Source organism: Xenopus laevis, chromosome 3L, assembly GCF_017654675.1.
Source record: "Xenopus laevis strain J_2021 chromosome 3L, Xenopus_laevis_v10.1, whole genome shotgun sequence".
Classification (NCBI taxonomy): domain Eukaryota; kingdom Metazoa; phylum Chordata; class Amphibia; order Anura; family Pipidae; genus Xenopus; species Xenopus laevis.
The window spans coordinates 4,408,865-4,423,771 of NC_054375.1; the positions used below are offsets into that span (position 1 = coordinate 4,408,865).

The 14,907-nt window shown below is 43.4% G+C and overlaps 1 protein-coding gene across 2 annotated transcripts in view; it reads right to left on the reverse strand.

Annotated features, from left to right (window-relative positions):
* The window catches only part of LOC108710732 (lysine-specific demethylase 7A), a 51,816-nt gene that overhangs the window by 25,889 nt on the left and 11,020 nt on the right, over positions 1 to 14,907 (reverse strand). For both annotated transcript variants that reach the window (XM_018251891.2, XM_018251890.2), the window contains exon 2: positions 3,267 to 3,352. In XM_018251891.2, coding sequence (XP_018107380.2) covers positions 3,267 to 3,352 — 86 coding nt within the window. The remainder of the gene's footprint in view (positions 1 to 3,266; positions 3,353 to 14,907) is intronic.

Below are 14,907 nucleotides of genomic sequence, written 5' to 3' on the forward strand. Positions count from 1 at the left end.
TATATATATATATATATATATATATATATATATATACACACACATATATATATATATATATATATATACACATATATATACAAACCTATAAGAAGTGGAGCAAAGCTAAAAGCAAGCAGCCATGTGCCAAGCCCCAGAAGACGAGACTTCTCTTCCTCTCTGATGTAACATTCCCGAGAGGTAGAACCATGTTTTGGTTTCTCAACAATGAAACTAAAAGTCTGACATTTCCTCCGAAGGAAATGATTTATAAATAACCCTCCACTTGCCACTGAACTGATTTCCTGCCACTGATACAAATCCTTTCCTGCACTACTTCCTTCCTTCTCTGTAAGAACGAGCTACTTATTCCCTCACTTACAAGTCTGCCCTGTGAAATCTAGGCCAGGTCAACTGTGAAGAATCTATTATTAATTTTACCATACCTGGAAGACCAACTTGAAGATCAATGTCAGATTTGGGGTACCCCTGGAACTATAGCAGGGTGACACCCCAATGTTTCTATATATCTGTAACCTTGTTATGAGCTAAGGGGGCCCAGTCTGAAGGTCAGTTAGGGGGAGATTTGGGGTGAGTGTTTATTTGTGCCCTGGTACCCCTGGAACTATAGCAGGGTGACACCCCAATGTTTCTATATATCTGTAACCTTGTTATGAGCTAAGGGGGCCCAGTCTGAAGGTCAGTTAGGGGGAGATTTGGGGTGAGTGCTTATTTGTACCCTGGGTACCCCTGGAACTATAGCAGGGTGACTGTTACCCCAATGTTTCTATATATCTGTAACCTTGTTATGAGCTAAGGGGGCCCAGTCTGAAGGTCAGTTAGGGGGAGATTTGGGGTGAGTGCTTATTTGTACCCTGGGTACCCCTGGAACTATAGCAGGGTGACTGTTACCCCAATGTTTCTATATATATGTAACCTTGTTATGAGCTAAGGGGGCCCAGTCTGAAGGTCAGTTAGGGGGAGATTTGGGGTGAGTGATTATTTGTACCCTGGGTACCCCTGGAACTATAGCAGGGTGACACCCCAATGTTTCTATATATCTGTAACCTTGTTATGAGCTAAGGGGGCCCAGTCTGAAGGTCAGTTAGGAGGAGATTTGGGGTGAGTGCTTATTTGTACCCTGGGTACCCCTGGAACTATAGCAGGGTGACTGTTACCCCAATGTTTCTATATATCTGTAACCTTGTTATGAGCTAAGGGGGCCCAGTCTGAAGGTCAGTTAGGGGGAGATTTGGGGTGAGAGCTTATTTGTGCCCTGGGTACCCCTGGAACTATAGCAGGGTGACACCCCAATATTTCTATATATCTGTAACCTTGTTATGAGCTAAGGGGGCCCAGTCTGAAGGCCAGTTAGGAGGGATTTGGGGTGAGTGATTATTTGTGCCCTGGGTACCCCTGGATCTATAGCAGGGTCACTGTTACCCCAATGTTTCTATATATCTGTAACTTTGTTATGAGCTAAGGGGGCCCAGTCTGAAGGTCAGTTAGGGGGAGATTTGGGGTGAGTGTTTATTTGTACCCTGGATACCCCTGGAACTATAGCAGGGTGACACCCCAATGTTTCTATATATCTGTAACCTTGTTATGAGCTAAGGGGGCCCAGTCTGAAGGTCAGTTAGGGGGAGATTTGGGGTGAGTGTTTATTTGTACCCTGGATACCCCTGGAACTATAGCAGGGTGACACCCCAATGTTTCTATATATCTGTAACCTTGTTATGAGCTAAGGGGGCCCAGTCTGAAGGTCAGTTAGGGGGAGATTTGGGGTGAGTGTTTATTTGTACCCTGGATACCCCTGGAACTATAGCAGGGTGACACCCCAATGTTTCTATATATCTGTAACCTTGTTATGAGCTAAGGGGCCCAGTCTGAAGGTCAGTTAGGGGGAGATTTGGGGTGAGTGCTTATTTGTACCCTGGCCACACCTGGAACTATAGCAGGTTGACTGTTACCCCAACATTTATTTAATTTTGTTTCAAGCTAAGAGGGTCTCTGCTCAAATATTAAACCTTAAAGGGGAGACAAATGGTGACCCTTTATATCAGACACCACCATAACACACAGACACACAGAAGAACGTCAGAACCAACTGGTTTCCTGGAAGCTGTTTTGTAGCCAAATTGTATCTCTGTGCCTGGGATTAAATTATCACCAAAGAAATCCATTAGGCGCAGGAGCCGGGGACTTCCCGATCCCATTACTCGTGTTTCATTAGGGAAAAAGCACCAGACTGTCGCAGGAGCCGTGATCAAGTTATTTATCCATTACAATGAATTCTCATCTAAATGCGCAGAGTTTAACCTTCCTCCAAAATCAATTTCCCTTGAACACAAAAAGGCCGAGCAGACTCCCTGGCTCTGGAGATGAAGGTGCAAGCGAGGTGGCTGCTGCCATTAAAAGATTCTATTACTCCGACATCACAATTACCAATAGATCTGCCGAGGTTCTAACAATTTGGCTTTTCTTCCACCGGCCCACCAGCTCAGTATCAGTATCTGATCAGCATAGGCGCAACTCCTACAGCAGAAGGCCTGTAGGGTGTCATTGTGCTTCGGTGTCCTTAGGACTTGCAATAAATCATTGGTCTTTAGGGGCTTGAAAGAAAAAATGAAGCTGTGAAGCAGATCAGGCTCCATTCTAGGTGGAGGTGGTGCAAAAATGAAACCTTTCAGCTTTCTGTTTAAATCACCATCACGGCAAAGGGAAGGAGAGGAACATCAAGTCCAACGTCTTGCTGATAAGTGGAAGGCTGTGATGGAAAGGTTAAGTCTCATACTGCCACGACAGAAAGGGGGTTGTCCCCTCATTTTAATGTTAGAAGCACAGAGCCAGGGATTTAGAACCTAAAAAGGCAACTTCAAGTCCAAACAGATGGATTTATCCTTTTTGTAACAGCGGGAGGTAAAGAGAAGAACCTGCTGATGCCCCAAGCACAGGCCAACATGGTCCCACAAACACACAAGACATAGATATGGGCCCAGATCATGGCTTATAACGTGGACAAGGCAGGTGCTGGGTATGTGTGTGGGTAGGGAAGGGGGAAAACAAGGTGGGTAATGAGGCTACATAAGGTCCCAGAAGTGGACAAGGCCAATGCGTAGGTAGACAGCTAGAGAAGTTGACGGTTGGGTTGGTGTGTGGGTAGAGAAGCACTAATGTAAGTGAAGAGGGTGGAAGACAAGGTGAATCATTATAAAGAGAAACTACAACAGTTCCATTGCTGTAGAGAAAGAATATTTATGGGGGAGGGGGGTGCACAAGGTACTTACATTGTGACGGTCCATGAAGAACTTCACAGTTGGGACAATGATACAGGTCAATATCGGCTGCTTGATGCTCCTCGACTTTGACACAACTGGAAAGAGAACATGAAACATTTAAGACTACAAATCCCACGAGACCCTAATCCCACAGCACCCTGGCACATTAATTGGTGGCTACACAGTCACATTGATCTTTATGGAGGTGTGAAAAAGGCTAACACCCCCACCCCAAACTAACAGCAATGAATTTTATAGAACAAACAGGATTGGCCCTGTATTTATCCTGCTGTGTGTTCTGGGGTATTATACATGGTTTTGGCCCTGTATTTATCCTGCTGTGTGTTCTGGGGTATTATACATGGAATTGGCACTGTATTTATCTGCTGTGTGTTCTGGGGTATTATACATGGAATTGGCCCTGTATTTATCCTGCTGTGTGTTCTGGGTATTATACATGGAATTGGCACTGTATTTATCCTGCTGTGTGTTCTGGGGTATTATACATGGAATTGGCACTGTATTTATCTGCTGTGTGTTCTGGAGTATTATACATGGAATTGGCACTGTATTTATCTGCTGTGTGTAATGGGGTATTATACATGGAATTGGCACTGTATTTATCCTGCTGTGTGTTCTGGGGTATTATACATGGAATTGGCACTGTATTTATCTGCTGTGTGTTCTGGGGTATTATACATGGAATTGGCCCTGTATTTATCCTGCTGTGTGTTCTGGGTATTATACATGGAATTGGCACTGTATTTATCCTGCTGTGTGTTCTGGGGTATTATACATGGTTTTGGCCCTGTATTTATCCTGCTGTGTGTTCTGGGGTATTATACATGGAATTGGCACTGTATTTATCTGCTGTGTGTTCTGGGGTATTATACATGGAATTGGCCCTGTATTTATCCTGCTGTGTGTTCTGGGTATTATACATGGAATTGGCACTGTATTTATCCTGCTGTGTGTTCTGGGGTATTATACATGGAATTGGCACTGTATTTATCTGCTGTGTGTTCTGGAGTATTATACATGGAATTGGCACTGTATTTATCTGCTGTGTGTAATGGGGTATTATACATGGAATTGGCACTGTATTTATCCTGCTGTGTGTTCTGGGGTATTATACATGGAATTGGCACTGTATTTATCTGCTGTGTGTTCTGGGGTATTATACATGGAATTGGCACTGTATTTATCCTGCTGTGTGTTCTGGGGTATTATACATGGAATTGGCACTGTATTTATCTGCTGTGTGTTCTGGGGTATTATACATGGAATTGGCACTGTATTTATCTGCTGTGTGTTCTGGGGTATTATACATGGAATTGGCACTGTATTTATCCTGCTGTGTGTTCTGGGGTATTATACATGGAATTGGCTCTGTATTTATCTGCTGTGTGTTCTGGGTATTATACATGGAATTGGCACTGTATTTATCTGCTGTGTGTTCTGGGGTATTATACATGGAATTGGCTCTGTATTTATCTGCTGTGTGTTCTGGGTATTATACATGGAATTGGCACTGTATTTATCTGCTGTGTGTTCTGGGTATTATACATGGAATTGGCACTGTATTTATCTGCTGTGTGTTCTGGGGTATTATACATGGAATTGGCACTGTATTTATCTGCTGTGTGTTCTGGGGTATTATACATGGAATTGACACTGTATTTATCTGCTGTGTGTTCTGGGGTATTATACATGGAATTGGCCCTGTATTTATCCTGCTGTGTGTTCTGGGGTATTATACATGGAATTGGCACTGTATTTATCTGCTGTGTGTTCTGGGGTATTATACATGGAATTGGCCCTGTATTTATCCTGCTGTGTGTTCTGGGTATTATACATGGAATTGGCACTGTATTTATCCTGCTGTGTGTTCTGGGGTATTATACATGGAATTTGTACTGTATTTATCTGCTGTGTGTTCTGGGGTATTATACATGGAATTGCCACTGTATTTATCCTACTGTGTGTTCTGGGGTATTATACATGGAATTGGCACTGTATTTATCTGCTGTGTGTTCTGGGGTATTATACATGGAATTGGCACTGTATTTATCTGCTGTGTGTTCTGGGGTATTATACATGGAATTGGCACTGTATTTATCTGCTGTGTGTTCTGGGGTATTATACATGGAATTGGCACTGTATTTATCCTGCTGTGTGTTCTGGGGTATTATACATGGAATTGGCTCTGTATTTATCTGCTGTGTGTTCTGGGTATTATACATGGAATTGGCACTGTATTTATCTGCTGTGTGTTCTGGGGTATTATACATGGAATTGGCTCTGTATTTATCTGCTGTGTGTTCTGGGTATTATACATGGAATTGGCACTGTATTTATCTGCTGTGTGTTCTGGGTATTATACATGGAATTGGCACTGTATTTATCTGCTGTGTGTTCTGGGGTATTATACATGGAATTGGCACTGTATTTATCTGCTGTGTGTTCTGGGGTATTATACATGGAATTGGCTCTGTATTTATCCTGCTGTGTGTTCTGGGGTATTATACATGGAATTGACACTCTATTTATCTGCTGTGTGTTTTGGGGTATTATACATGGAATTGGCACTGTATTTATCTGCTGTGTGTTCTGGGGTATTATACATGGAATTGGCACTGTATTTCTCCTGCTGTGTTCTGGGTATTATACATGGAATTGGCACTGTATTTATCTGCTGTGTGTTCTGGGGTATTATACATGGAATTGACACTATTTATCTGCTGTGTGTTTTGGGGTATTATACATGGAATTGGCACTGTATTTATCTGCTGTGTGTTCTGGGGTATTATACATGGAATTGGCACTGTATTTCTCCTGCTGTGTTCTGGGTATTATACATGGAATTGGCACTGTATTTATCTGCGGTGTGTTCTGGGGTATTATACATGGAATTGACACTATTTATCTGCTGTGTGTTTTGGGGTATTATACATGGAATTGGCACTGTATTTATCTGCTGTGTGTTCTGGGGTATTATACATGGAATTGGCACTGTATTTACCTGCTGTGTGTTCTGGGGTATTATACATGAAATTGGCACTGTATTTATCCTGCTGTGTGTTTTGGGGTATTATACATGGAATTGGCACTGTATTTATCTGCTGTGTGTTCTGGGGTATTATACATGGAATTGGCACTGTATTTATCTGCTGTGTGTTCTGGGGTATTATACATGAAATTGGCACTGTATTTCTCCTGCTGTGTTCTGGGTATTATACATATATCACCCTCAGTCTACAGTTCTTTAAGAGTCTGCTGCCACATTGATTCATTTGCTAACATATGTCTATGGCTCACAGGCAAGACAAGCTACATATGTTGGTTTGTTACACACATTGTCCAGAGTAAACACACAGCTTAATGAGACTACAAACACACAACACAATCCAGGAGGCTTCTAAACACACACATATCCCCGCCACGTGCCTGACTGATGACAAACAGAAGTTGTGTTGCATTTGTTACCCCAATCCAGTGGAATAAAAGAAAATCTGTTATTTGTACAAGATACCCAGAGAGTGGTACAAAGAGCCACAGTAAATATTATGGGGAAGCGGCTGCTCGTAAATGCTGAGTACTACATTAAGTCTGCTGTTTTGGCTGTTCAACCAACTAGTCTGATGCTCAGCTGGGGATGTTTAGTCTGGATTATGCTGCCATAGTTTTATGGGATCTCTCTGTACAGACTATGAGCAAATTTAGGGGACTGTTCCTGCTGAATTGTGCTTAGTACAGAGGAATACCTATGCTGCCATAGTTTTATGGGATCTCTCTGTACAGACTATGAGCAAACTTAGGGGACTGTTCCTGCTGAATTGTGCTTAGTACAGAGGAATACCTATGCTGCCATAGTTTTATGGGATCTCTCTGTACAGACTATGAACAAACTTAGGGGACTGTTCCTGCTGAATTGTGCTTAGTACAGAGGAATACCTATGCTGCCATAGTTTTATGGGATCTCTCTGTACAGACTATGAGCAAACTTAGGGACTGTTCCTGCTGAATTGTGCTTAGTACAGGGAATACCTATGCTGCCATAGTTTTATGGGATCTCTCTGTACAGACTATGAGCAAACTTAGGGGACTGTTCCTGCTGAATTGTGCTTTTTACAGGGAATTCCCTCTATGAGCATAACTTTGGTCGCCCGAACTATGAAGAAATATTATGTTTACCAAACATGAGTATTCTCTGCAGTTTTCAATAAAATGATTCAACCTTATTTACCAGAAACCCTTTTATAACTGGTAACCAATGCAAATACCAAAGCGTACCTTTTATGAGAGAGAGCTGGAACTATTTCGAGAATGAACGTTAGTATTTATCACTATGAATCACTACTAGAAGTCGGCTGTACCGAGACCTGACGTGGTTATAACCCGACACATTGGGCTACAGACAGGAGCTGGTTATTAATCAGCCTCGTTCTATGTAAGGGAAACAATATGGCAGCTCCCTCCCATATGTATGAATACTGCACAGAGCACGTCTTAGTGGAAAAACCACAGGTTTAAGACTACAAATCACGGCACGTTGCAGACAAAGAGAACATTATAAGGGGACACTTATCAAGTGCTTTCATTTGCCAGTGTTACCGGCCCTTTAAATACAGTGGAAAATTCCGACGATGTCATTACGAGGAGTGGAAGGCCCTTTCCTGAGCTCAAGTATCCGACAAGCGTAATATTTCCAGCTGTATATATTACGCGCTAATTTGTGGTCAGCGCTGACGGCTCCCGCGGCTGCAGCTTCTCAGGCCCCTGTACAATGTGTCATGAGTCGCAATGTTTACGTTTTTCTCGGAATGCCTGCGACGCATGAACAGAAGAAACTGCCTGTTGGTTTTAAATTTTTACTTTTCAATAGAGACTTAAAGGGAAAGGAGGGGGTTCGAAACGGGTAGCTGGGGGGATTCCAAATGCTTTTTTAAAAAAAAATACTCCAGTTGTAAATATCCTACTGGAACAAGCGAGATGGAAAGAGCGGCACTTTGATGTTAATTACAGGAAACAGGCGTAATTAGGACAATTCCCATTAAACAGGGAGACCAAGGACTGGGTGCTCGGCGCTGTTATTAGAGATTATATAAAGGAAGAATTAGAAAATTCAAACTCCATCAGTGATTACTGTACTTTATTTGGCAATGGGGATACAGGCGGTGCAGTGTCGCATCCCCAACAATGTACCCCAAGCAGGTGATATTCTTATAAAACAGGTGCCAAACAAAGAGAACCCCCTCCAGTGATCAGGATGGGGGGCTTCGTTCTCTCTGCGGCTGGAGGCCTCATCTGGCCCAAACTGACCCTGCCACCACCATAACTCCCGTTTTCTGCGGGACAGTCCCGATTTGGACAGCTCAGCCCGCAATCCTGGGTTTCTTACTGAAATTTCCCGACTTTCTCCGAGAGCTCAGAACAGCCAGCAGCTGCACTTGGATACTTTTGTAACAATTTAAGATAAGCAAAGAAACAATTGTAACTATTTCAGATAAGAGGTCTCTTAGGAGAACTGTGAATCACAGTAGAGTCCTGCAGCGGGTCGGGTACTGCGGGTTACCCGCAAAAAAAGCGGGTACCCTGTGGAATGAGGGTAGGCTTTTCAGGTGCGGGTCTGCAGGACGCAGGTCGGGTTGTGGGTCTCTTCCCTACACTCATACCCCCCTTCCATCTCTTAAATCACACGTAGCGCTGCTGTCCCTGTCGGCCAAGTTTGATGATGTCACTTCCGGTTTGATGGTGGTCGGTGGGTTGCGGGTCGGGTTACGGATAAGGCAGTTGCGTGTCCGGTGGCGGTTCAAAGTGGGTAAATATGCGGGTCGTGGTTCGGGTTGCGGTCCCGGTCTTAGAAATTGGTTCCACACAGGACTCGAACTCACAGCTTAAAGGAGAACTAAACCCTAAAAATGAATGTGGCTAAAAATGCCACATTTTATTTAGTGAACTTATTGCACGAGGCTAAAGTTTGAGCTTGTCAATAGCAGCAATGATCCAGGACTTCAAACTTGTCACAGGGGGTCACCATCTTGGAAAGTGTCTGTGACACTCACATGCTCAGTGGGCTCTGATTGGCTGTTGAGAAGCTAAGCTTAGGGCTCGTCACTAATTATCCAGCAGAAAATGAGCTTCCCTGGCTGTAATATAAGATGATGCTACAGGTTTGCTGATTATTACATTCTGATGCTAATTGCACTGGTTTCTGTGCTGCCATGTAGTAATTATGTGTATTAATTACTAATCAGCCTTATATTGTGACATTTCTATTCTATGTGTACTGTATATTGTGAGTGGCTCCCTAAGCTCAGTAAGTGACAGCAGCACAGAGCATGTGCAGTGAATCAGCAGAAAAGAAGATGGGGAGCTACTGGGGCATCTTTGGAGACACAGATCTTTACTGCTAAAGGGCTGTGGTTGCCTTGGGCTGGTACAGAAGCCCAAAACATCATCTACAACATTTCTACCTACTTCTTTAGTTTAACTATAGTTCTACTTTAAAGGGCAATTCACCTTCATTAGGAAAATTGGTATAACACATAAAACATGGCGCTACAACTGCCAGAAATGTGTTCACAACTTTCATAACCTGCCAAATTTTGTAAAACGTACATGGTAATTAGGGATTGTGACAATAAAATGGGCGAGGCCGAATAAATTTCGCTCTCCGCAAGTTTTTTGTCCCTCTTTTCATTTTTCAAACGTTGGGAGGTATGCCACCACCCATTAACTATAATGTGAACCCCCATAAAGCTCTAGTACTCTTGGCCTACGGATATGCGGGTCGGGTTTTTCCAGACTCCAGATCCTAACCCGCCTTCCCTCTGCCCAAGCCCGCCTTCTCTTTATAGACGATGATGTCACAAAAGGGGCGGGATGAGCAGGCGCGCAGCTATAAAGCCTGAAGTCGGCAGTGTAAGGTGGTGGGCGGGGACAGAAGGAGGAAGAGCTCGAACCACCGCCACCACCAAATAGGGGTGCGAGGTCGGCCCAAACCCACATCACTATCTTGGCCGCCTCCCCCTAAAATGCTTCAATGCAGTTTTTCAGGCAGAGGGTTGTCAGTAGAGGTCTTTTCAGGCAGTTTATGTTACAGGCGAGTCTCCAACACGATGGTGGAGGACACGCCCATTGCCCTAAAGCGACACTTGCTCTATTGTCTCTTCTTGCATGAGAACAGCAGCTCTTCCTTGCTTTACGGCAAGGATTCTAGACACTAGAAAGCTGCAGTGGTGGTCAAAGTGCCCTTTCCCGACTGAAATGAGAAGCAGAATCCTAGGGATTCTCACAATTGTAACCCAGCCAGGGGGATTAGTCAAATTTCCGCATCTTTTCCTCGGCAATTTAACAGGGAAAAAGAAGATGCCCTTCTACAGTCATAAAACAAATTTACTTTGCGTTTGTTTTCTGTTCTCAGAGATGTCAACACTGGGAAAAGCCTTCAATAATGACTGGGTTAGTTATTAATCCACGACCATCCCAGGTGCCAAATTTACCAAACCCCTGGCGGCAATTCAAAGTACCATACACATAATGTCCACTTTTCTACTCTATTACCATAAGGACCTTTATTTATATTTATCCTTTAAAGGGGTTGTTCACCTTTGAGTTTGATGTAGAGAGGGATATTCTGAGACAATTTGCAATTGGTCTTCATTTTTTATTATTTGAGGTTTTTGAGTTATTTAGCTTTTTATTCAGCAGATCTCCAGTTTGCAATTTCAGTACTGGAATATGAACAAGAGAGGCCTGAATAGAAAGAGGAGTGATAAAAAGTAACAATACATTTGTAGCATTACAGAGCGTTTGTATTTTAGATGGGGTCAGTGACCTCCATTTGAAAGTTGGAAAGCATCAAAAGAAAAGAAGTTCCGGCTAAATATTGGGAAGGGGTTTGTTACAGTGAGAGCTGTGAAGATGTGGAATTGTCTCCCTGAATCAGTGGTACAGGCTGATACATTAGATAGGTACAAGGAAGGGTCGGATGCTTTATTCACCAGTAGCTCCTCCCAGCAGACAGGAGGGAGCCAATGAGATTAGAGGAGGGAAAGGGGTGTTACAGGGAGAGCTGGGAAGTGAATCAGTGGTACAGGCTGATACATTAGATAGGTATAAGGAAGGGTCAGATGCTTTATTCACCAATAGCTCCTCCCAGCAGACAGGAGGGAGCCAATGAGATTAGAGGAGGGAAAGGGGTGTTACAGGGAGAGCTGGGAAGTGAATCAGTGGTACAGGCTGATACATTAGATAGGTACAAAGAAGGGTCGGATGATTTATTCACTAGTAGCTCCTCCCAGCAGACAGGAGGGAGCCAATGAGATTAGAGGAGGGAAAGGGGTGTTACAGGGAGAGCTGGGAAGTGAATCAGGGATACAGGCTGATACATTAGATAGGTACAAAGAAGGGTCGGATCCTTTATTCACCAGTAGCTCCTCCCAGCAGACAGGAGGGAGCCAATGAGATTAGAGGAGGGAAAGGGGTGTTACAAGGAGAGCTGGGAAGGGAATCAGTGGTTCAGGCTGATACATTAGATAGGTACAAGGAAGGGTCGGATGCTTCATTCACCAGTAGCTCCTCCCAGCAGACAGGAGGGAGCCAATGAGATTAGAGGAGGGAAAGGGGTGTTACAGGGAGAGCTGGGAAGTGAATCAGGGATACAGGCTGATACATTAGATAGGTATAAGAAGGGGTTGGAAAATTAGCACTTAGTCTCGCTCTCTCTCTAATCCCGCTCTCTCTCTCTCTCATCCCGCTCGCTCTCTCATCCCGCTCGCTCTCTCATCCCGCTCGCTCTCTCATCCCGCTCGCTCTCTCATCCCGCTCGCTCTCTCATCCCGCTCGCTCTCTCATCCCTCTCTCTCTCTCTCATCCCTCTCTCTCTCTCATCCCTCTCTCTCTCTCATCCCTCTCTCTCTCTCATCCCTCTCTCTCTCTCATCCCTCTCTCTCTCTCATCCCTCTCTCTCTCTCATCCCTCTCTCTCTCTCATCCCTCTCTCTCTCTCATCCCTCTCTCTCATCCGGCCTGCAATTTAGATTCTCGCGAGGAAACTTCAGGCACTTCGGAAAACCAAACGCTCCGAGAGCCATCCCGCTGGCAATTTGGATTGTAGCCGGCAGGAGGCTGTTCGGGGAGATTAGTCGCCCAAAGAAGAAGCGATTTGTCCCTGGGCAACTAATCTCCCCCAGTAGCTTCGTGTGGCCCTTCCCTACGAGTCACTAACACTATTTAATCCCAACACTGCTGACCTATGCAAATAATGAACAAGCAGGACATACGTTCCATAAGGAAGGGGATCAGACTCTGGCAGCAGACAGTACATCCATATAATTAGTATATATATATATATATATATATATATATATATAAAATCAGTACTATAGCTATGCCAGAGGAACATATAATAAAACACCGTAGCGCAGGCTGGAAGCTTATCTGATTTAAACTGGTCACCTAAGGAAGAGCTTATCTTCTACTTCAAAGCCAGATCTGATCCAGCAGCAGCAGTTACAATAAGAGAGGACATTCTGGAACCATAAATCAGGAGTCACACACATTCTTTCTGGGCACAGACATGGGGTATGTACTTAGCATTTGCACCAGTCATTGAAACAAGCAACCCTACCACTCATTCTATTTCTTTTTGGCCACATATCGTTGTCTGAAGGGCCTATCAGCGCCTGACTGCTCAGTAACTTTTATTTATATATGGCCAGCTAAAAGGAACATTAACAACAAAAAATGAAAGCGTTTTAAAGTAACAACAATATAATGTAGTGTTGCCCTGCACTGGTAAAACTGGTGTGTTTGATTCAGAAACACTACTATAGTTTATATAAACAAGCTGCTGTGTAGCCATGGGGGCAGCCATTCAAGCACAGGATACACAGTAGATAACAGATAAGTACTACTATAGTTTATATAAACAAGCTGCTGTGTAGCCATGGGGGCAGCCATTCAAGCACAGGATACACAGCAGATAACAGATAAGTACTACTATAGTTTATATAAACAAGCTGCTGTGTAGCCATGGGGGCAGCCATTCAAGCACAGGATACACAGCAGATAACAGATAAGTACTACTATAGTTTATATAAACAAGCTGCTGTGTAGCCATGGGGGCAGCCATTCAAGCACAGGATACACAGTAGATAACAGATAAGTACTACTATAGTTTATATAAACAAGCTGCTGTGTAGCCATGGGGGCAGCCATTCAAGCACAGGATACACAGTAGATAACAGATAAGTACTACTATAGTTTATATAAACAAGCTGCTGTGTAGCCATGGGGGCAGCCATTCAAGCACAGGATACACAGTAGATAACAGATAAGTACTACTATAGTTTATATAAACAAGCTGCTGTGTAGCCATGGGGGCAGCCATTCAAGCACAGGATACACAGTAGATAACAGATAAGTACTACTATAGTTTATATAAACAAGCTGCTGTGTAGCCATGGGGGCAGCCATTCAAGCACAGGATACACAGTAGATAACAGATAAGTACTACTATAGTTTATATAAACAAGCTGCTGTGTAGCCATGGGGGCAGCCATTCAAGCACAGGACACACAGTAGATAACACATAAGTACTACTATAGTTTATATAAACAAGCTGCTGTGTAGCCATGGCGGAAATTGAAAAAAGCCAGTATGCACAGGTTAAATAGTGGATAACAGATAACATTATGTTCTACAGAGCTTATCTGCTGTGTAACCTGAGCCTTTTCTGGCTCATTGTTACACAGCACAGGATTATATATATAGTGAATAAAGTACCCCCTCTTGTAAATTATAAGGATATTATAAGTCACTGAGGAGTTTCATGACCATATAAAACTCGAAGGCCGAATGTTTTTATACAGGTCATGGAACTCCGAGGTAACTTCTAATATCCTCATATTTTGCAACTGGGGGTACTTTATTTATTATAATACACCAATTTCAGTGAGACAGAAATGACATCACTACTCACCGTTTATAACGGACGACATCACTACTCACCGTTTATAAGGCTATCATTTACAAGATATTCATGGCTTTTGTGTATTATAAATAAATAAAAGTCGTGTTTCTAAAGCAGACACAGCAGTTGTACCAGTGCAGGGCAACACTGTTATATTTTGATTACTTTAAAATGCTTTTAAAATTTTTTTTCAGGTTTCTGTTGCTTTAATAAACAGAATAACTGGAGTAGAGAGCCTTGAGCTTTGCTAAATCAACCGTTACAATAGGATACATTAGGTTCTTGAATTCAACAGAGAAATGGATCCCTCTTGCATCAACATATGCATCACCCCATGCATCACCCCATGCATCACCCCATGCATCAACCCTTGCATCAACCCTTGCATCAACCCTTGCATCACCCCTTGCATCACCCCTTGCATCAACCCATGCATCAACCCATGCATCAACCCATGCATCAAAATATAGCCACACAGAGAGTTGGTGAACTTCCCCTTTAATCTGGAAGTTTTTATGTGAGACAGAGAACCTTAGCTAACCCTCCCACAATGCATCTGAAAGTGGGAAAGTGCAGGCATTAGACAAGGCTACAGCAGAGCAGCGAGTACTGGGAAGAACAGAATGTCTCCTGGCTCAGGAGTGACGTGCCCCAGTACAGCAGATGATGCAGC